General features: G+C 40.3%; 1 protein-coding gene across 3 annotated transcripts in view; it reads right to left on the reverse strand.

Annotated features, from left to right (window-relative positions):
- The window catches only part of NFX1 (nuclear transcription factor, X-box binding 1), a 72,046-nt gene extending 49,008 nt beyond the window's left edge, over positions 1-23,038 (reverse strand). For 2 of the 3 annotated variants that reach the window (XM_069809288.1, XM_069809290.1), the window contains exons 1-5: positions 22,941-23,038; positions 13,824-14,873; positions 11,144-11,305; positions 4,751-4,828; positions 2,516-2,621 (exon numbers count right to left, since the gene is read on the reverse strand). In XM_069809288.1, coding sequence (XP_069665389.1) covers positions 2,516-2,621; positions 4,751-4,828; positions 11,144-11,305; positions 13,824-14,873; positions 22,941-23,028 — 1,484 coding nt within the window. In that variant the 5' untranslated portion in view covers positions 23,029-23,038. Of the gene's footprint in view, positions 1-2,515; positions 2,622-4,750; positions 4,829-11,143; positions 11,306-13,823; positions 14,874-22,594; positions 22,700-22,940 lie in introns of those variants that run through there. The other variant, XM_069809289.1, reaches the window with a different exon arrangement.
- Positions 23,039-24,605: the final 1,567 nt, after the last annotated feature.

Here is a 24,605-nt window from a genome sequence, read left to right on the forward strand (position 1 = left end):
TACTAGATACTGTAAGACAGCCCAAAAGGGCTTCCAGTAGCTGCTGTGGAAAAGATTAAAGCACCAAAGATCTATGAAGGAAGACCAGACACTAAAATTCAAACTAGCAGAGAGAAAATTTCATTTACTGCTTTTGTAAGACCTTTTTCAAATGCTCTCAAGGCCTTGCATAGTTCCAGTTGGCAGGGAGAACTTCTGAGTCTTAAGTTTAAGTTTGTCATGAAGTTTATTATCAGTTTATTATCATTTTCTTGAAGGTTAAGCTAGATGTTTCTTTGATGTAGAATCTAGCACAGCAAAATGAATTTCAGCGTATTTGAACTAAAAATGTGAAGAGAACTCACTTTGTGAAGTGCTACGCATACCACAGCTCACACTAGTAAAAGGCTTGCAAAGCAATCCCCTTTCAAACAGCTGCTTGCCTGTTCCTCAGCTCTGCCAAGAAGCTGTTTATATAAATGGTTACTAACCTGTCTCAGTAAATCTGAGCAAATATTAAAGGTTTATTATTAAAACAGTGTAAATTACCCTCACTCATTTTCACCAAAATGGGCTAGCTAGCGCCACAGTTAACACAAGCATCCAACTAAACTCTATACCATGGAAAGGAGATTAACACAATGACATCTACATTTTTTAAAAAAGAAAAAAAAAAAGATTGAAGAAATACAGTTAGGAATTGGCCAATCATTTAAACAATTCCATACACAAGGTTGGGGGCGGTGGGGGGGGAGGGAAGCAAACTCCCAAATCATAAATGAATAACCAAAATACCACTTCAGTAGAAAACCATTTGTTCTATTGGTATAAAGGGGATCAACACATAGGTATAAGCTGGTTACAGGCAACAGTAGGCTGAAGAATTGCTATATCTCTGTAAGCTCATTTTTTAAATTTGAACATCAATTTCAGACATTCCTGACAAGTATAAAGGAGATGCCAAATAATTTGAAAGCCATAACCACCAGGGTCACAAAACCTAAGGAAACATAGCTCTGATTCAAACTGAAAATATGTAGGATGCATATGTCTCATTACATCATTTTAGACAGTGCTTATAGACAAAGGCCTCAGAAATGATGGTCTAACCCTGCAAAGTAGAAAGTGATGACCAATTAGACCCTCCCCACATACAATACACTTCTTGCCTGAACCTGGCTGTCACCGTAATCTCTAACTAGAGTATGAGCTTTAACATCCTTTCCAAAAGCATCTACGTGATGCTGAGAGCTCTAGACATTCTTACTAGCCGTATGAGGATCTGTTCTCTTTTGAATCTTATTAATTATTTGCATCAATTTCTTGCACAGAGATGACCTGCCTAGCACAATGCATTTGATGCATTCTGAATTTGCCACCTTCTGATTTAATTGAAGGTCTCATTTCCTACTCAGGGAACACAGCGGGGGGAAAATCCCCATATTTTCAATGTTTTCTTGATAAAACTAATAACTTTACAAAGTATTAAAGTAAAAGGATCAAAATCTTTTCCCACGACTTTTAATCCAACTCTTTCTCCTCAGCCACAAGAGTCTGATGCTTACTCAGTTTTAAAGGGAAAACAGATTCTCAGGTAACTTAATCCACTTTGATCGATTTCAACTTGCTACTTCAATAATGTAACCACCTAAGCAGCACTTGGAATAGCACAACTGGCACCACCAAAAGATTACATGACCAGTCACATTGCTCTCAGAGCTGCTCATTCCACAGGGGACAATCATTAGCACAAGCCTAGCATATAGCGTAACACAATGCACACAAAGGGCAGACAGCTGGAGGGAGGCTGCAGTTTAGACCACCAACAACTATTACAATGGCTTACTTTCAAAACCTCCTGTACTCTGCACATTTCATCTACACGGCAGAGGGAGCAAATACAAGCATCCTAATGCAAAGCAATGAGAACAATGTTCCTCTGATGTCACGTATGGGGAGAAAAGGGGATGATGTTTGCTTGTTTCTGGTAGTGTCACACCAGATAGCTGCAGTGTAGATACCTGGTGTGTGGTTTCTGAAAACTCAAGACAATACTGCAATTCAGATTCTGTTGCTAGGCACTGCATAAATAATTCGGATATAAAGAGCAGTGGATAGCTATAAGCATCTAAATCTCCCATACTCTGACTGTTGATGGAATAGCCGCAAAGAATCCCACATACTTCAACTGCAAAGGGTTTCCTAGAATAGATGAGATTAAATACTGGAGAAAGGGCAATATCAAGAATAACTTTCTACTTCAATGAAAGTTCTTGAAACCAAGTCAGGGAGCTGGTTCAGTTCCTAAAATACAATGGAAATGTTGCTACACCCGTTGTGGACTGCCTGTTCATTCTCTCTTATGAACTCACTTTAGAAATACAAATAAAAATAGCCTCCATTTCTTCAATGTTTCAGCTGAGCTATAAACCAAATACACCTCTAAGCATATCCTACAGTCAAAAAATGTCCAAATACAGTCTCCAGAAATTTTCTCTGGATCATTTCAATATTTATACAATAAACATTTACTTACATGTTACAAAGATGTGGACAGTCCAAACACTGCCTCTTCTTTCCACAAAGCTCCCCACAGCTATGTGGGATTTCATTTCTATTCCATTCAGGATTGTGCACCTTACCTAAACCATGTCAAAGACAAAAACATATATATTGCCTTGAATACAATACTGAATTTGGGAAAAATACCACGCCAAAAAGAAAACGCTATATTTTCAATATTGGCAGTATTTTTCTTTGAAAAACAAAATGACACAAGATGTTTTGTGGTTTTCTCCACTTTCAGTGCTGATATATACTCAACTTCTTTAGAAGTGCATGCCACTGGAATATCAAGCTCCAGAAGATTCTTTCCTTCTATGCTCTCAGCAGGCACTTAGGTAGCTGGTATTTTACATTAAACTGATAAAATACAAGAAAATTAAAAGCCCCCCTTAGTTGGTCAGGCTGCATAGTAGGTAAGAAAATTAAAGGGTGAAACTCCCTTGCTGCCTCAATGCAGAAGGGGGAAGAAAGAAAAAAAAAAAAAAGAAAAAAAAAAAGACTCCATTCCCAGAAAATAAGATGTAGCTGGTAACGTGACGGGGAATAGGGACAGAATGAAATGACTGGGCAAATTATGAAAGTTACTTCTCTTTAAAAGAAGCAGACTCTATATAAGTCTAAACATTAAAGCTTGAATAAGAAGCGATAAATCCAGTATGTTAGCTTCAAGTATTCTGTATTTCAGACAAGCACTGAAACCATATTTTAATTAACCTGACATACTGTTAGCAAATTTCATAGCTCTAAGTGCATGACATGATCATCAGGGTTAAAGTTAATTACCATGGTTAACACACACACACCCCCCTAATTTGGCTCTCTGCAAGAGGGGAACTAAATTAGCAATGAAGCAACTGAGCCAGTGTTACAAATTTGAGTTGCAACAATGAAAAACACCAAGAAAATGTATTTTGGGTGACATATCAATTTAACTCTTTTAGTATACCTTCATATATTCTACAAGTAGCAAGCTAGAGAAATATGAATAAAGACCACAGATGGCATTTATTCACCTAAGTTTCAATTAAACTAGTTGAATACCCAGGAAAATCGTGGTGATGTCCAAATGCTATATTGTTAATGTAAAATTATCTATAGAAGATTAAAGTCTTATGTTCCAACATGGTGCTCTGCTAATATTAAGCCTATGGACAACTTGAGGTTCCTATTGTAGATCTCCCAAAACTATGAAACAGTCTTTAAAACTAGGCAGATTTTCTTTCCTATTTAACAGATGGACAACCTGTCTTAAAGTGTAATTTTCAACTGGAATCAAAACATTCATTCTAACTGAATTATTATCTCTATACTTGTAAGATTTCACATATTGTCACACCAAAACTCTCTCTCACCTGCACTGCACTGTTAACTCACTCACTAACACATTTAAATAAAGGGAACTTTAGAATTGTTACCTATTACAGCATAAATCTAGTTTCTTTAGGGCAAGTTCACTCACTCCCACTTCCTGTCTCAATTCCAGAATATTGTTTTGTAGAAAGTGAGGTGAAACTTCCCAGTGACTCTGACTTAAGGAAGGGAAAGCTATGTGAAATCAACACAAATTTCAGAAGTGTAAATCCCAAACAAAATTTATTTGCAATTAAGTAACATAATATATGCAATTAAGTAACATAATTTCTCCCTTTTTGTCATATACTTATGGCTTAGTGAATGTTGTACTCACTTCATTTACCTCTTATTAAAGATGTATCTACATAAAGGTCTGAAAAGTCTGAATATTATTTCCTATTTAACCTTTATGTGTCCCCAATCAACATAAATGACAAAACTGCTAAGTCAATTTAAAGGTTTAGACAGTTGTATGCTTTAATTGTGTGTTATTGTGGTGTGTCTTGCCACAAAGAGACATAACACATGCAAGTTATTTCAGTCCTTCTACAGAAGGAAAGCATGTAGGCTAGCAGCCCAATTCTACCATTAGTCTATAAAAAAATCACTATTTTTACATAGTGATAGGAAAATATTTATCACTTATGATTTAATATTTCTTTTTTTAAATGTTTTAAGTAACATGTGTGATTCTCTGCACAGCCACCTTCCAGTGTCAATAAAGTGCTTAACAGGGTTAAATTTCAGGGATGTAGCAAACAAGCAGCAACATCAGAATTCAAATTTAAAAAAAAAAGAAAAGAATCAAAAGAACAAAATTGTTTTTCTTTGCCAAAGCAAGCAAGAAACTCACCACAGAAACAAGTGTAAGTTTTAGGAACTTGCGTAGAAGCATTCTGACAAGCTGGACATCTCCAACCACTATTGCCATCTGTAGATAAAAAAAATAAAGATAAAAATTACTTGAAGTAAATAAAGGAGCTAATTTGCAAACCTTGAATAAGTGCTCTTGCCTTGTTTCTTACCACAGCTGCAACCAAACTAAATTTTTCCATTTAGTCAGAAGTGGTGAGAAAGCAGGTTAATAAAAATGCATTTTATACAGTATCAAGATAAACACAGCAGTGGTCCTTCATTTGGCCAAGCTCCAACTTTATATAGAAGCAAGAACAAATTTTAAATTCTACTATCATGTACCCTCTTATAAGACATTCTACCAGAATATAAACAGTCTTCACCATATCGAAAGATGTGAGAAAAAAAGTGTTAAAGTGTGGGAAATTGGTGAGAAAAATACAATTACCTAAAGTCTTAAGCACCACCTGTATTCTCCTTTTTGTTATCCTCTCATTTTATGAGTTTACACATCTTGTAGAAGACCAATTTAGTATTGCTTCATTTCCAGAAGAGATTAGTGCTATATAAACCAGAATTATCTACTTTTAAATATTTTAAAGGTGACAATACCTAGCTATTGACTAGGACATTATTTTTCAAGTTGGTATTTTATTAAATTGTAGTTTCCTTGCTTCTGCATTTCAGGAGGGTGTTGGTTAGCAGTAAAGAACGTCAGCATAAGGAAAGTGACATTCATGAAGATGTTTCCCAAATGTAGTATATATCTGGCTATGAAGGATACCAGTGTGAGAGCACTATTGAACACAAAGGGGGGCAGGGAGGAGAGATTTTTTTTTAATCTATATAGTTAGATATAAAAATTAAAATGTATAAAAACTCATTAGCTCTTGCTGTCTCTCTTAACCAACCAATTCAGTGCCAGTAAATTAATAAAGCTGTGATTTTAGAACTCTTCTTCGCGATGAAGAAATCTGACCAAGATTTATAATTTTCATGTTATGAATGCAGGAGGGATTGCAAACAGGAAACCCTACGTGTGACAAGACAACTGCACTGCAATGACAGGCACACCTAGGTTCGCTATGCTATCAATTGGATTGGAGACTTCTTATTTTAACCATTATAATGCACAATGGTAATGATCTTCACACACCAGAAATGATCAGGATTATAGACTGCCTTGACACTCTTCAGGACATGGTTTAGTGGGCATGGTGGTGTTGGGTTGACGGTTGGACTCGATGATCTTAAAGGTCTTTTCCAACCTAAATGATTCTATGATTCTAAATGCAAATCTAAAGCACATCTATTCTTTTCAAAATTTTGCGCCTATTCATACCCCTTGTTATCCCAGCTCAGATCACTGTGCCACCAAGACCGCTGCAGAGAGCTGTACAGTTATGGGCTGAACAGCTGTAGGACAGTAGCACAAGGAGTATACTCTCATATTCGTGCTCAAGACCAACCTCTATTTCCTGACCAAGATTTTCTTTTTTTCTTTTTTTTGGTAATTTGACTGCTACAAACTGAAACATCTCAGAAAGAAGCATCTCAGAAGTGTTAAAAGCTACAGGTAAAAACTGGCAGCAGGGGACTGAAAGGGGTATCTGCTGACGAAGCTGTCAGCACCTTATGTGGCTCCTCCCAAAGCTAGCCTACTAAATCCTAAGGGATTCCTTCATACAGTATACTTAACTATTACAGCAGCAACAATTTCTTTCATTGTTATTCCACATTACATTTTTCAAAAGCTGTGAAGGTAAGCCTATCATCAAAGCTTGAGTAGGCCAGCAGAAGGCCTCTCCTATCAACATCTCTCCCAGAGCAGGATGCCTAGTCCCCTACAAGCAACAGTATCTCTAGAGTATAGAGAAGGTCCTTGTAAAACAGCGACCTTCCACAATGCAAAACAGCCTTTCAAGATATATTTTGTTGTTCTTAATCATTGATTATCCTTTGCTCCTCTAAGACCTAACTACATGCCACCCACAAGGAACATGCACGGTTGCTTTCCTCCAAAGATACAAGAAATAAAAGTTTTCTTCCTGGATTCAGATGTAATTACAGTAGGATAGAATGACAGCAGGATGACTCCTTACATCCACATTTGTAAGGAGTGGTCCTATAACCACTCCTTACAAATCCCGATTACTGAAGAAAGTGAGAATGAGGATGATCCTACAGAATGAACATTCCATTCTCATCAATCTCATGAATAGGAGCGAAGTAGGCAGAATTCCAACCAAAGACACCAAAAGTACAGTTGTCTAAGCAAAATCAACACACCTCACTCCTGTTTACTAGAGATTGTTTTAGTATTTGCTATCCTCTCCTTCTGGGATAAAGATTCTTTACGTGTAATTATTTACCAAAATTTGTTCCATATACTTTCATATTGCAAGCGTCCCTATGTGTAGCACTTTCAGCCACAACAATCTTTACCTGTGGTAGCATGCCCCAAACCCTGCCCTTCCTATTGCATACCTGTTGTCATAAAGGCACAGTGAACACTCTCCTCAGTTTCCAGCATTCTAAAGGATTAAGGGTCTCAAAAGAAACTTGAGTAGGAAGAGCTGGGAATTACATATACAGACTAGGGATCTTTACATGCAGTTTCAAACACGCAACTTTCCTCTTTACATGCTTGCCTAGATGAGTCACAGGTGATTACATAAGAAAGGATCCAAACACATCTGCTGGAATAAAGAGTGAATGCTAAAAGGCCACGTTTCCAAAGGCAGCAGTACAGCAGGAATTTTCAACATACATACAATGCTAGGTACATCAAAATAACTCTGAACAGAAGATTTCAGTCACTTTAGCACAATATACCAGAATCAACACTGGCAGTTTCATGTTACCATTTCTAAAAGGTCTTATGCAGTTCTCCAATGAGATAATCTGTATCAGAATAAATTACTGCTTTGACTTCTCAGCCAGACACAATCAAAAACTTTTGTCCCAGTAACAAAAAAGTGACAACATTTATGTAATATCCAAGGCACACAGAATGGCTTCAGCCATTGAACAGCATGGCTTAAAAAAAAAAAAAAAGGGAAAAAAGAAGAAAAAAAAAGCAAGTAGATTCATATTCTGACCACTGAAACTCAGAAGCCATCTTAGAGGCCAATATCAGATTGGTACAGACCACTAGCTCACCTGGAAGTGGAGGGCAGGGGTAGCACAGGGAGCAGAATACAGTTGTAATAACTCAAATATCTCCAATCCTTCCAGTCAAAATGAAAATACCAGTAAAACTACCTTCCCTGCAAAGAGGGGAGCAAATGGCTTAAACATTTGTTCCATCAATGTAAAGGCACAAGTCAAACACCATTGAAGCATCAGTTTTTAAAAGAAGCAGAAGGAGGAAGGGGGCAAGAGACAACAATTTCCCCTTTATAAAAGATCTTGTGCATAATGCAGGTATTTTTGTCAGATTGACCTTAGCTGTGCAATTTCTAAAGGCCACGTTCCTCCAAGACATATTCAAACTCTTAGTAAAAATGCTTCCTAAGGAGGAAGTTATGTTCTTCCCTACAGAAAAGGATCTTTCCACATAACAGCAAAGCAATGCCTAGCAGAGCACCTCCTCCTGACCAGGACATCTCCAATACACAATGAAAATCCATTCTCTAGTTCTGAGTGCTGCTGACAGTCTACATTGTAGAAATACTGAATGTTGGATGTCAACCACAACTCTAACGTAAGCAGAGCAAGAACAGAGCAATGTCCTATGACTCCCCACAGAAAATCAGGAGATTCTTTCACCTGGCTTGGCCAAACTAAAAGTCATCTTTCAGATGACTGCCAAGACAACAGAAGGCAAAGAAGCCTCTGAGGGAAGAGACCTTCAATAAAACACATCGGAAAGAGTCCATGAAAAGAGAGATACAGTAGGTTGTGAGAAGACTTTGTTATGGTAACCTAGTAGAGTTCTTTGCTTCTTCCCACCCAAGTATGTAGAGTCCCAATCACATCTTATCTCACTGACACGGTAACCCAGGATAGTTCACTTCCCCCCCCCATCTGCACCCACCTTTATATGGGTGCTAACCTGACAGCCAGCTGCAGATCTCAGAATTTGGAGAACAGCACCTGCATTACATCATCAAGTTCACTAATGAGCAAAACAGAACACTACACATGTACAACACATGTTAATCGGCACAGGTTTTATTATCCATCCCTGCGGTGCATTCCTTTAAGCTTCACTCCCGAGCAGGGTTCCATTGCTTTGGGTCACCATTTGGTTAGCATTGGTGTCCTGGGACTCCCACCGTGGTAATGCTACCCTTTCATTAAAGCCAAAGCTTTCACTTGGTGAGTATTGTGCCTCATCCCTGAGGGATCTGCACCTGCTTTTCCCTCGTAACAGATACCCATTACTATTGATCTGGAAGATGGAACAATGTGAGAAGATACCCCACCAAGGACATTATCTACTTCATCCAAGTATTCAGGATTTCTCCAATACAATGCTATGATCACAAAAAACTGTGAGAAATTATGTACACATACATACTTTCAGCCTCCTACTATGTGTGATAGAAATAAGAGCTGCTGTAAGGCCCCAAATGGAGGGACATTCTCACCAAAACATTCAGTTGCTTCAAAAACATAAAAGAATGAACGCTCAAACCTGATCTTCTGAACAAAACATTCTCACTAGGCTGGAAGTGAAATGTAGCAGTGAAAAGTTTGGGTGCTGAGATTAAATAAGATTTCTTGGAATTCATTATAACATTTGCAGAATCAAGCAAATTTAAAGTAAATCATATCCAGAAAAAAACCAGGGTTTTTTCCTCTTCCAGAAAAACAGCCAATTACCGAGTTAGGTAGATTACAGCATCCTATTTCTCTTCTCTGTTGTCTATAGACAATAATTACTGCTAGCATTCTAGTGAATTCTTCAACATTATACAAAGCCTAAAAAGTAGAATCTACATTGAAACAACCTAACATAAAACAAATACACTCTGAAGTACAAGTTCTAATCAAGATAGTGTAGCAGGGCCTTCCAGGTCAAGAAATATGCATCAGTGTCCTTACTGGAGCTGTGGAATCAGTTCCACTGAGGCCACCATCTTTAATTTCAATTAATGATTGGCTCAAGTTCTCTCATACATGGGATACAGTAACATATTTAGTGCACAAATTCTTACAAGAAAAGCAAATGGCCAAAAGATATGGGTATTTGAAATGCGGTCAGGATTCAAGCATCTAAGGTCACTGTCTTGACAGATAAGCAAAACCTCCCTTACACAAGCAGATACTCTTTTGATCGAGCAATAAGCTGTTTCAGGGAGTTAAATCAGCTCCAAAGAAGGTGACAGAAAAACAGCTAGGAGATAAAGGTTCTCAGCAGTCATTCTCAGTTTGGCTTAGGATCTCAGTCTTACCCAAAAATCTGTTCCTTTCTCAAACATTCCAATGTCTTTAATGTTTCAAATCTTGTGCTGATACTTGTAACTTCCTTTCTACTGTCAATATGAAGCATGACCAGCCCTACCCAGAAGTCTGTCTATGCATCTTCAGAAATCCAAGAACCTTGCAACCAATCCTTTCTGCAAGAGATTTACAGTCTGTAAGAACTTCTCTCAAACATCTGGAAGTAGCTGACAGGCTACATTTTCTCAGTCTGCCCAGAGAGAGGCAGAAAGACATGAAGAATGGTAAATGCTAAACAAGCAGGGTACAGGAGCAATTAACCTACTTCAAGGTTAACATTACAGTCTTCAGAGTGTGTCTACATCACACAACTGAACACAGCAGAGAAGCTGCAATTCAGCCTTAACTTACACCAAGGCATTCAAAAAGCAGAATGTAGTGGTATAAGAGTTTCAAAAAGTGGTATAACACAAAGAATCTGAAACAGTTTAAGCTAATGACAAAGGCACAAGCTTTCTGTCTTCTCTGAATTTCATTTCACTGCATGGCATCTGTGACATTTCAGGAGTACTTTATCTGAGAACAGAACTAAGAAGTGGTTGAGTAAAAGCAGACAACTAATGCTTGGAGTGCTTCTTATGTTTGACTGCTCAGCCAAGCACAGATGAGAGAAGATGAGACATTTCTTGGTGTGTAAAAACACAGCCATGGAGCTTTGCATCTTGATGCACTGATTTCATTGAGTGATCTTACACTTATCTATCAAAACCTGGAAATTACTTTTAGCTAGAATACTAGAAAGAATCAAAACAATTAAGAGAATTATACAAAGCATGCAAAGAACACTGAAAAAAATTTTTTTTATTTAAAACTTGCTGTGTTCACAGCTTACTGGTTACCTTAGACAATATTTATAAGTAGTTTTCCAACATAAGAAACGCATGAACTTTGCTATTATATATATTTGAGAGAGAAAGTGTGTGCAAGAGAGAATACCAACCTTCAGCTTGTGAAGCTGGTGATCGTGCCCACTTCTTAATGCAATTCAGGTGGAATACATGGTAACAATTCTGACAGCTCCACACCGGGGCTGCTATTCGGACTACCTCACAACATACCATGCACTCATACTTCTCTGTGGTCAGCTGTTCAATCAACGACCCTGCAAATAAAATATTTTATTTGTGCATGAAACATCAGCTAGCTGAGAAACAAAATTCAAGTGAAATGCCAAGATTTCATTTAAACTATAACAGAACTTATTTTTCCTGTGTGGCTATAAGCAAGGTATTAGTTTAATCCCAGAAGATTCCAGTTTGATATTCGGTATGCATTTCTCTAGTTTCAGAGCAGGAAACGGAGTACGAGATTCCCATAAAAGTGGCAACAATAATTCCTGTTGATGAGTAGCAATCATTCTGATCTTACAAATTAGTTAATAGTTTTAAACTTCACAGAAGTTTGAGACTTTACTCATCACTTTATACAGAAAATTTACCTTTGCACAAAGTTTAAACCAAAAATCTTAAAGCGCTTAACTACAGAAGTTTCAGCCAAAACTAGATTTAATTCCCATCCTCAAGTATTCCTGGAAGACCACACAACAAATATTAACAGTGAAGTACCTGGATTACAGAAATAAAGCCCTCAAACTGACTGCTTTAGGAGTGGAATTACTGGGAAACAATAGTCAAAGTACAGGGTCTTTTGAGCCATATGAAAGAACATGAAAAAGTACTTTGAAAATAAAGCAAGAACTCCACATGAAAGACAAAACAGCCTGAAAACATAGTTAGATGTGCAACCATAACAAAGGCACCACATAACTTCAGTTCTGCCAGATTAACTCCCCCATCGTGGTAAGGCTACCAAATACACCTTAGAAATGCTATTTGATTTATGCCCACAGAATTTTAAAATATCTTAACTACAAGCGTCAAGTGTTAAAATGTACCATTTTTAGATGGTGCCAATACAAGGGAAGTTAAAACTCATAATGAAGGACAAAAAAATGAAAATAACAAAAGAAAAATGACTATCAATTCAAAATGTGCTTGGACCACACATGACTGAAAGCAAACCCATGGCTGCCTGGAAACCTGGAAGTGTTAACATCACTTCCCCTCCTTAATAGGATATAAGCACTTTCAAGTTTCTTTTCCAACCCTGCTGCATCAAGCACCACAAGTTTTAGAACGAACAGTCATTTCTGTTTTCGGTACCACATGAATATTACCTGCTGCAAAGAAAGCATCCCCACTTAAAACATACTACTTTTCTCCAGAAGACTAAAGCTATACCATACTCAGAAAGGATAGCTGTCCCATAAATAGTTAAAAAGCACAGACTAAGTCCCCTGAAAATAGTGGCAAATGGTGCTTCCAAAATAGCTCCCAACTAAAGCATGCAAAGAAAGACTGCCATTTTGGAGGGGGAACTTCCTTAAGTTGCCTGTAAAAGATTACTACTTCTCTTCCTGCTTACTGCGTATGATGTTTTTCATTTAATAATAATGCTGGGAAAAAGACTGAGGTATCTTTAATTTTATGATTCAAGTAGAACCCAGGAGCATCAAAGTGCATGTGTTTAAGTTAGAAAGGATCAAAGAAGATCTTGACCCTTGAGCTTCTCCTAAGGGAACAAAGCTTCTGACTGGAGCTATCTTATGCTTCCTGATTATGCTACTGCTTTCTCAGCTCTGAAAGAGAAGAGACACCGAGATGCAAAAATCTTCAAAAGATTCAATACCACAGTTAAGGTAATAAGAACTAGTCTACCCCTCTCTATCATTCTTGGCAGTAGGAGATCAGGTTGAGATGCTTTGTAAAAAACAACTAAATATAATTCTTATTGTTTGTTCAACTGGAAGGGGACCAAAAAAAAAAAATCTCTCCTTATTGCCTCTGAAAGAAAACAGGACTTCTGCTGGGTGCTATGAATACCATGAGACTATTTTCTCAGTGCACAGTTAAGCTTATCTAAAGCAGTAAGAAAAAGCTACCTAGGTTGTCTAGAAACAGAAACTAGCACCATGGCACTGAAGAGATTCAGCTGATTTCCATTTAATGTTTTAAGTCCCTAATGGTATGAGTTGGCACAAAATTCACTCCCAACAGTCAAAATCTGTGGGTCTGCTTTACACTGTCAATGGCACTTGTTTCTATTCTCAACTTCCCAAAATAGTATCCAGAGACTTTCTCTATTTCTAATTACCTTTTAATACTACTGTTGCAAAAAAAAGAGAAAAAAATCCAGTTAGGAGCAGAACAGAGTTCCTCTATCTGGCATTTTCCTACTGCTACATAAAACATGAGAAAACTTACTCTGCAAAAATCAGTTTTAAGATTGTCCCTCCAAGTCCCATTGTTCAGAATGCTCAAAATTTTACTCCCCACTCCTGCAACATACATGTTTTAATATGGTGCCTAACAAGGCCATCATTTGCAGTTTGGTAGTAAAACAAAAACAACTTTATAAACAAAATCTGTTATTCCCTAGTAAACTTACAGAACACCTCCCCACTCAGAAACCACACATTTACATATAATTCTACCCTCTGAAACTGATACTGACCTAATGTGAAATAATAAGGTCCTTCAGCTAGTCAAATGTGAAGGCAGTTGAAATTACTCAAGATTGTATCTTTAATACAGGAGTACAGGACAGTCTAGGAAGCTTACCTGTGTGAGTTTCTTTGTTTTTTGGTACATCACTTTGCTTTTTCCAGTACTGGGTCCAGCTGAAATGAAGTGCAGGTGCCTGATCCCCCTTCAGAAGGAACTTCCTTCCATTACATCTGACAGAATCGGACAACTGATGCCTGATTTCATTGGTCAAGTTCTCATCATTTTTGTGAACAGAGAGCTCTTTCTTCCTCTCATTTTTATCTTTTGGCGTATATGCAAGAGAAGACTTCTTACCTACTTTTGTATTTTTACTACGGTGAGAATCATGTCTTTTCTGACACTCCTTTTCTGCTGGGGGTTTATTCCACACAGGCTTCCGGGGATATCTTTTGTTTACATAATTGTAGCCTTTCTGCTCATCCCCGCTACCAACAGGCGCGTCACAGAATGCCTTTCCAACAGATGATTCTGAAGAGTCAGACTGAGTCATATCCAAAGATGGAACATTTTCAAACAGCTCTACTTTCTGTTTAGAGCTCACTCTCTTTTCCCGGTCATGTACTTGCTTTCCCTTCTCCCTGAAACCCCTTCCAGATGCATGCATCAGATGTGTTTTCTTTGGCTTTGCTCCTCTGCTATCTGCATTAGGTACCTCCCTGTCACTCTCTGAGGAGAGAAAGTCATTGTATCCCCTAGGAGGTGCTCTTCTCCCAGGCATTACTGCAGCATCGGAAATTCCTGGACCAGCAGCAGCATCCACAGTACTTTGCCTTATCTTACTTCTAGTACATGTGCTATCGTTTCTTGATCTGTGCCATCTCTGGCTTTGCAAGTTGCGATTCTTCAAACTTTTACCGGTACCAAAATATTGGTGGAAGTCTTCAGAATTCCCATACTGACTTTCTGGGTTAGAAAAGCCATGATGCTTTGCGGAAGAGCTTTCATAATCTGTACCTCTTTCAGAAGACAGACTAGGAAATGGTAAATTACTTCTATTCTGATTACTGTTAGAGTCTTTCCTATCTTTATTTACCCAGTTTATATCTGTAGGTTGTCTTTCTCCTGGAATGGAATCAGCAGCATCGGGATGGAAATTCAATGCACCTAAAAAGTGAAAAAATAAAAACATACACATAAGACTATTAAACAGTAAACATTTCTTTTCAGCAAAATTACCATACATGCAAAGGCCCAGAAGTTCAATCAATCCCACACTTGACAAAACAACTGCAAACGAGTTTCCAGAAACCACAGTTGAATCATACAGTGCTTTGTGGCAGTTACCTTCCCTTGTCATCTTCAGAGAAAGACTGTGATGACCCAGAGTTAAGATAAGAATATAAACACGTAAGGTGAAGAAAACATTTGAAGCAGCACTGTATGTATACAAGACATGCAAGTGTGATAATCAGCGCTTAACATGTGCTGCAGTTTTTCCTAGCATGTTTACACACACACACAAACCTGAAGAAAAAGGGGTCCTTTAAATACAATGTCTACATCTGAGATTTTAATATTACACAGAACTTTGAATATAAATTAAAATCCATCAGCCAAAAAGTAGCAATACTAAATGCTTGCATGAACTCTGATTACACTGTTCTACATATAGACATATTAAATGGAAGAGGGACTACCCAGGGCAGCTTAACAAAATTATTTTTGTGTTATGAGGCCATCAACATGAACTATGCTTCTATTTCGGAGGTCTCCTATCATTTCTGTGTCTCTAGGTGAAAGAAAGAGGTGCATGTTAGAAATCCTATGTTGGTCAATTTCATATCACATCATGCCAGCAGAGCCCACCTGCAACAGGAATTATCAGGTGAATATCAGGGACAGTTTAATGGGCTGTGGCAGACTGGTTAAGTCTTACACAGTAGTGTAAAAAAAGAGAAGAGGCTTCTAAAATCTCATGGGGGTAGTGCCCATTTTACAGATTAGGTAGGTTACCTCTGACAGTAGGGCAGGTGAAGTTTATTCCTGGTTCGGAACAATTCGAAGAAAGAATCAAGCACTTGGGCTATGAACCTAAGAGTCTCTCCAAAAGGCTGATGCTACCTGATCTCTCAACTACCTATTATTTTAACTTTTCAGTAAAGACTGTAGAAATTAACATTTTGAAGGGAAGAATGAACCAGAACACTTCCAAGCATTAAGTTTGGGGTTTTTTCAGTGAATTTCATTTACTTTCAAATGAAAGAGTATTTTTAAACCTCTAGGAATGGTCATAACTACTATGAGGTGTTTGGTGGCCAAATAAAAAATATAACATACAACTTTGTGGAAGTGAAGCTTTAAGCTTACTAAAAGTTAGGAATTTAAAATTACATTTAAGGATGTTCTTAAACACATAACCTAATTCATACTTGTTTTTAAAGAGAGACTCAGCTGAAATCTTTGCAAAGACAATATATATAATTATATATTGTTATATATTATAATGTATTAAGAGGTATTAGTATTATAGTATATGTTAATATTATAATAAAGTATACATTGTTAATATAGCATAGCATATTATATTATATGCTATGCTATAGAATACATATTATTATTACACTAGATACAAATGGTAAATATAAAGTGTTTGTAGTTTGTTGGTCGGGGTTTGGTTGTGGGTTTTTTCAAACCTGTAATACTAACATGATTTTGAGACAACAGAATCAGAACACCAGAGAGAGGTCTTTCAAAACAGCTGGGGATTGAGTTAAGAATCAATCTTAACTCAAGGGGAGGAGAAGGGGAGAGGGAGGTGCTGAGTTCTTCTCCCTGGTACCCAGTGCCAGGACATGTGGGAATGGCTCACAGCTGCGTCCCTCAGGGAAGGTTCAGACTTGACATGAGGAAACATTTCTTTACCAAGAGGGTGCCCAAACCCTGGAACAGGGCTCCTAGAGAGGTGGTCGATGCCCCAAGCCTGTCAGTGTTGAAGAGGCATTTGGACAATGTCCTTAATGACATGCTTTAGCTTTTGGTCAGCCCTGAAGTGGTCAGGCAGTGGGACTAGATGGTCGTTGTAAGTCCATTCTAAATGAAATATCCTATTCTATCATTAGGACTGCAGAACCTAGTAGGACCAAAATATTAGGCTTATATATCTGAAAGAATCTGGACTGCAAGCAGCTTCCCTGGAAACATTCTATCTTTCTCATTTTAGCACACGTATCCTGTAAAGAACTCAAAATATAAAGTTGTCCTTTTTACTTTCTACAACTACACTTCCAGTTTTTCCAGTGTTTTGCCAGTTTCTTTTCTATCACTAATAAAGAGGACTACAAACATAAATTGTAGTCCTTTTACATTATAATGTAAACAGCATTCATTAAGTGTAGATTACTTAGAATTTCACATATGATGATTTGAAGATGGGATGCAATCCTATAATTACATACATATTAGTTGGTTTAAGATTTCTTTTGTATACCCTAAAATTTAAAAGTCTGATGGATAGATGTAAGAAGGTAAACCAAATAGCTTCTTAATGTTTAATAAAAACATGTTTTTCAAAAAAACCACACAGCTTGCCTCTAAAAAGTATATTCTATTATTAAAGACCATTGTTTCTTCGGTTATGAGATGTGGTATGTAAAATGTATGCATGAATTATAAACAAATTGCTGCAGAGGGCTTTCAAATGAATGCAGTAAATAAGCTTGCTAAGTATATTTTGTAGATCATTAAAACATACTATCTTATACTGACATAAAAACGTGCTGGACATGGCTTTAAAATGCTGGTTTTCAAGTTGACTTTTGAGCATGGCCTCCAAGAAGCATAACCAGGACTGGAAATGGAGCTGTGGAAGCGATATTTTTGAAAGCACTCTCCAAATGATCTATTAAGTTTGAAGAAACAGATGGGAAACCAGGATTCAGATATTTAAAAGCACCTCCAAAATATGAATAATTCATTAGGACTTTTTATATCACTCAGGAACAGGATTCCTATTCTTACTGTCAGCTTTTACATTACAAAAAATTTCCAAAGAAGTGGTAAGTTCTACTAAAACTGATTTCTGTCAGCCAAGACAAGAAACAGCAAAATACATATACAAGTGTAGTAATCAGTAGGTAACACTGGCTTAAATTTCCTCTGATGTGTTTGTAAGTACATACACAAAAATCCCAAGAAAAAGGGAACCTCCAAAGCTAGATTCTAGCCTGTATTTCTATAAAATAAACAAAGAAAATCACAGTACCTTTAGAAACAACCTCTACATTGCAGATTTTAATATCCCTAAGAGCTTGAATGTGAATTAAAACCAAACATATGAAACTTATATGTTTTCATGTCTGTTTGGCCATTCACCCTTCAGCATTGACTGTGGACAGAGCCAGAATGCCCTGGGAAAGTCAGGTAGTCAGTGTGAACTATCCTTCAGAAAAATAATTTCATAAGGACACTTTTAAAAATATGAAGCAAATTAGTAAGTACATGTCTCATTTTAATAAGTACAAGCTCTGCTTCAAAAACAGAGCTTATTTTGGGGAACAGTACAGCCAAACTTAATAACTTGGGTACTTTTTTTTATGAAGACATCAATAATGATATTTGAAGATGCCACCTAAAGACATCATGCCTAAGTGACATTTCTTAGCATGGTCTCAGCAAGCTAAATTCAATTAGATTTTGAAAAGCCATTAAACAACATACTTTAATTAGGCAGAGACTGTATGAAGTTGTTAATTAAAGAATAAATATAAGAAAGAAAAAAAAATATTGAAGAAGTCCAGCCAGAAAAAAATATAATGGGTACAAGAGTCCATAGGGTAGCCCCTTAGGTGTCAAGAGATAGTACTTCTTTATTCTTAAATGAATTCAGCTCTATCTACTAGATAGGAAGAATACTGATTTTCCTTCTGAAGCTTCAGATCAATACAAAACTGGAACTAAATAAACAACACTGATTAGTATGAGTCTTTCTGACTGGACAAGCACTTATTTTTTAATTGACCGCTTCTTATTGAGATACCCATAAATTCAACCAAAAATAATGTCACCTTGAGTACTGTGTGCAGTTTTGGACTCCACAATAAAAGAAGGATATAAAAATATTAGAATGTGTCCAAAGGAGGGCAACAAAGATGGTGAAAGGACTACAGGACATGACTTAGGAGAAACAGCTGAGAATATTAGCTTTGTTCAGCTTGGAGAAGAGAAGGCTAAGGGGCAACCTCATTGCTCTCTCCAGCCTCTTCATGAGGGCAGGTAGAGGGGGAGGTGCTGATCTCTTCTCCCTGGGATGCAGTGATAGGACATGAGGGAATGGCTTAAAGCTGTGTCAAGGGAAATTCAGACTGGGTAGTTATTAGGAAAAAGTTCTTCAGTGAGAGGGTGGTCAAGCATTGGAAAAAGCTTCTCAGGGAAGAGGTCATGGTCCCAAGCCTTTCAGTGTTCAAGAAGTGTTTGGATAATGCTTAGATATCTGGTTTAACTTTTAGGTTGTCCTGTGTGGAGTCAGGAGTTGGACTCAACGACCCTTGTGAGTCCCCTTCAGGGACTATCCTTCAGGATATTGTACGATTATATGTTCTGTTTATATACTGGCTCTCAGTAGAAGACAAAGGTAATTTCATGACAGATGTCTTCAGTTTTAAAGCAATTCAAATAACCTATTCTTTCACCTAAAGACAGTCAACAGTACAGAGTCCATACACAACAATCTGTGTCAGCACTGCATATATCCAGACAAGAAATGGTCCAGTCAGCTGAACACAAAGCACAAGTTATAGGGAAGACACTCCCTGCAGGTCTTACAGTACCTGTATTACACTGTACCACAAAAAAAACCAGGAATGGTACATTATGGAAATCTGAGGCTTTCCCCGTAGCATTGAAAGCTTTAAACCTCTTCCTGACAGAACACTAAGCTTGATCTTTTCTGTCTTCTCTGATCATTTTATATATTCACCTACAGCATCCTATAATTTCAGGAGATGACACAGATTTACAAAAGGTTGCATTTCTTCCTGAACAGGAGTTACACTGTTTCAGGCTTAAAGACTCAAGCAGTGCAACCCATTTTTATGCAAAACAATCTGCCTACCCAAAACTTGTTGTTTATTCCAACTCTAATAGCTCACCTAATAAAAGATATACTCCCTTCCCGCAACTCTTGCCAGAAATTATTAGAGAATGATTAACACGAAAAATCATCACTACCATAGAATCAGAGAATGGCTGAGGTTGGAAGGGACCTCTTGTCCAAATACCCTGCTCAAACAGGGTTAGCTAGAGCAAGTTGCCCATGACTGTGTCCAGCTGGGTTTTTAATATCTCCAGGGATGGAGAGACCACGACCTCTCTGAGCAACCTGTTCCAGTGTGTGACCATCTTTACAGTAAAAAACCTTTTTCTTGTGTTCTGATGGAATTTCATGTGTTTTAATTTGCACCTGTTGCCTCTTGTCTTTTCACTTATTACCACTCAGAAGAATCTGGCTCCATATGCTTTACTCCCTCCCATCAGGTATTTGTACACAGCACTAAGATCACTCCGACACTTATCTTCTCCAACCGAACAGACCCAGCTCTCTCAGCCTCTCCTCACGTGAGGGATGCTCCAATCCCTTAATCATCTTCATGGCCCTTTGCCGGCCTCACTCCAGTATGTTCATGTCTTCCTTGTACAGGGGAGCCCAGAACTGGATACAGCGCTCCAGGGGTGGCTTCACCAGTGCTGGGCAGAGGGGAAGGTGGACCTCCCCAACAAACTGGCAACACTTTTCCTAATGTAGTCTAGGATACTGTTGACCTTCCTCGCAGAGAGGGTGCATTGCTGACTCATGGTCTGCTTATAGTCCACCGAGGACCCCAAGGTCCCTGTCTGCAGAGCTGCTCTCCAGCTATTTAGCTCCCTATGTATACTGGTGCACAGTGCTATGTTTTTGTCTTTTTATGCTACTGTCCAAATTCTGTGCATCCACATTTTGAACAGAACATGAAGTTTTAGCTAGCCCATTTCAAGATGACATAGGAGAAATATAAAAGTAGGGCAATACAACTTTGCCATGAGTAGCTTCATCATCCTAAGAGAACTATCTACTACAGAATGGGATTTTGCATAAGGAGAATAAATGTATTATAAGTTTCCACTTTCCTGTTCACTCTTACAGTGGGCTATTCAATGCTTTATGGCAACTCCCCGATATCTTCAGTTTAATGATGCACTGTACCATATATAATGACGCAGCTGTCATCGTGAAGGCAAAAAAAGCTAAAAATACATTCAACAGCAATTATGGCAACTGATGGGGGGGGGAAATCCATTAATGGCTATTAAATACAAATACCACCTATCCCTTCTAGGTGCACAGGGCTGGAAACTACGAAGGTATATCAATGTGAATAACCATTCTACAATTGCCTTGTTTCTTATATTCTTCCCCTTTGTCTCTTATACTCTTTCCCTGCATCGTTCACTATAGGCAAAATATCCTGGATGGGCTGCACATCTGCCATGACCCAAAACTGTCATTCTTCGACCTCAAATGCTTTCCCTGATCTACCCTGACAGCAGAAATATTTTTCATATTTAAGCTCTCATAATCATACACTCCCTCTGTCCATGAAGTTGCAGAGCAAAAGCCAGTTCCCATCCTAATATTGCACAAGCACAGTTCGAAAGTTACCGATGAGATCGTTCTTGATAACATAGTATGCATTACCATAACAAGGAATGAACTCCAAAATTGAATGCCATGTGACAATAACTGTGTTAGCTTAAGTATTATAAAGCAAACGTAGAAATGGTGTACGATCCAGACTAATCTACTGCTTTTCAGTAAAGCTATTTTTAGCTCAATATACCTATTTAAGACCCTTTATTCCAATACATATACACTGTACAAAAGGTTTCAGGACCAGCGCTGACTCGCAGCCTGACAGCGTGGAAGATAAACAGGCCAGCAGACATGTGTGTGCACCAGCTTCTCTTTACTGAAACTATCAGTCTCTGCTCTCTGAACCATGACCTAGGCCATTCCACTTCTCACAAGGCAGCTGTGGACCCATTTTGATCCCATCAAAAAATGAACTCAAAAAACTTTTCCATCACGATAGCCAGGCTGCCAAGAACAGAGAATAGACAGGGGATGCTATTTAGGATATAGCCTAATGATAACATTAATCTGAATTAACATCCGCATGCTGCGAAAGCGGAGGTTTGTATTTTCTTCTTCACTCCAGCCACAGAAGTCCATGATTCTTCCTGGCAGAAACCTAACCACAAACAACAAGATGAGTTAGCTCATCAAGTGACCCCAAAGTGACATTGATTACCTGAGAAGTCTACCCAGACTGCAAGAAAATCAAGAGACATGACGAAAACACTAAATATCATGAATGACTCTGGGCAACAGTGTTATTTCTAGTTACACGCTCACGACACAATTACGTAAGGGTTCTTCCATCGTTAAGTGTCCGTAATACACGATAAATCATTAAACGTGAGGCTGGGATGTGGATCTTGAAAGGCTATTCCCCCTCCTCCTCGGCAGCCACACCCAGTAAAACCAAAGTTAAGCTGCACCTCCACCATGAAAGCCAGCAGGGAAAAACAAACAAGGGAAAAGAATCTTTTCCTGCACTTGCGGCGTTCAACCCCACCGCAGGCCGGGTCCCCAGGCCGCCCTCCACCCGTCGGCCCTCGCCCAGGCCACCCCACTCGAGGCAGCCCCAGGCCTCTGCTCCCAGACCCCCGCTCCCCAGCGGCCGGGGGTGGGCTGGGAGAGGTCAGGCTGCCCTGCGCAAGCAGCACGCCCGCCTCCGCGGGTTTTCACGGCACGGGCGGGCAGAGCGCGGCAACTTTTCCACAAAACCCACCGGCTCTTCGCATTTTCTCTGCCGTTCCCCTCCGTTTGTCACACACGAGGAGCTCGCGCCTTCCTCCTCCACCTCAGGCAAAGTGTCCCGAGCGCGCCCTGCGGCACAGGCCCGCCCGGCCATTTTGAGCCCCACAGGCGCCGCGAAGTTGCGGCGGGGCGGGACGGGACGGCAGCAACAGGTGGTGCCGCAGCCCCGCGCCCCGCCACAGCCAGCGCTCGGCCGCGACCCCTCCGCCCGGCAGCACCGCGACGGCTCCTTCATCCTCCTCCTCCCCTTCCTCGCCCCACCGGCCCCCTCCCCGAATTCCCCCCCCCTCCGCCCCGACCACAGCGGCCGCACTCACCTGCGCCGGGCCGCGCCTCCGCCATGCCAACGCAACGCACGCACCCCCCCGCTGCGCTCCGCGGTCCGGCTTCCCGGCCGCCGCGCATGCGCACAGCTCGCGTGCCCACCCACACACACCACACCCCCTTCCCCTCCCCTCCCCTCCCCGGCAGAGCGCGGCTATGAGCGCGCAGCCGCCCTGGCGCCCGGAGCGCGAGCGGGAGAGCCGGGGGCGGGGCCGGGGGGCGGGGCGCTGCCTCAGGCGGCGGCGGGACGGAGGGCGGGAGGGAGCCTCGCCTGATCCTGCGGGGGAGGGAGGGAGGCGAGCTAACGGCGGCGAGGAAATGCCAGCCCGGGCGATAAATTGCCCGTTTCCCTAGCCGTCGGCTCGCCTGCTGCCGCCCGGCCCTGGAACGGGCTCACTGTACCGGCTGCCTTTGGGAGCTCGGCCCCGCCGGGCCGAGAGCGGGGGGACGGACGGGGCAGGACGGCCCGTCGGTCTGTGGTGAAAGAGGCGCCTTGTCCAGGCGCAGGGCCCGAAGTCAGGGGTGTCATCGGGCGGTCCGTGGCATCCCGCATGGGGTGCTCTAGGGAAGGGGGCAGAGGCACACGCACGTCCCAAACGGGTGCTGGAACTTCAGCTTCTTGTCGGAAAGCCCACACGAGGGTTCCAGGGCCGCGGCTGGTGCTGCAGGCAAACCTTGTCACGCTCCAGCTACGAGCGCTCCGAAGAACTGCACGCTTTGTCATACTGCGGCTTTCAGCACCCGTGTTGAACCGTTGTATGATTCACACCTCCCTGCAGAGGTTTGCAGTGCCATGGTTACAGTACATCCACAGAACAGTTCTGTGCTTTTACGGCTGCAATGTGGCTCCAGAGTCCTCACAGAGCTGCTGATCTTCTCAGGCGCTGCAGCGTTAAGTTCGCGGTTCCGTAGCAACTGCAGCTCTGAAGAATGGCACCTCAGGAGCACTGCTGCACACAGTCTCTGCGTTCTGCCCTCCACACCTGCCTGGTGAAATTCCCAGGTCAAAGTGCCATTTGCTGCGTAGATCTTCCCGTCCTAGTGGGCAAAGTTCATGGCTCCAAAGCCCTTAAACAACCAGTGGGCTTGCTGCAGAAATGCCAGCTGTTGAAAGGCACCCCAGACTCCTGCCACCGCTGCAAAGGAAGTTTGCAACCAGGCGTATGAAGATGCTACATGTTTTGCCATGGATTTTGAGCCTGCTCAAAGTGCTTTGCTGTATGTAAACATTGTGACTGAGGTTGCAAAGAAAGGTATGTGGCAGTGGCATCCTTTCGGAGGTGACGCTTGGTTTTCCTGCTGCTGTCAAGACACTTGCAATAGTCCTCTGGTTCTCGTAGACTTCTCTGTCCCTACTGTAGGGATGTGACCATAACAATCACGTAGAACTACTACAATTTTTTAACACTGCTTTACACGAATACCACAGCGCTACCATTTCAGTATCCGCACTCTTTTTTGCTACCACCAAAAAAACCACTTGTGGTATGGAAAGCACTCTAGGGATTTGCACCTATATGTGCTGCTGCACAAATGCCAATGATTAGGTCTATACAGCTTTTCCTTTGTTCCCCCCTTTCCCTTTTTATCGAAACAGTTCTGCTTTTTTTCCTTTCTTGTCTTACATTTGCATTGGGCCAACCCCATCCACTCCTGAT

The sequence above is a fragment of the Haliaeetus albicilla genome, chromosome 21 (assembly GCF_947461875.1).
Source record: "Haliaeetus albicilla chromosome 21, bHalAlb1.1, whole genome shotgun sequence".
Classification (NCBI taxonomy): Eukaryota; Metazoa; Chordata; class Aves; order Accipitriformes; family Accipitridae; genus Haliaeetus; species Haliaeetus albicilla.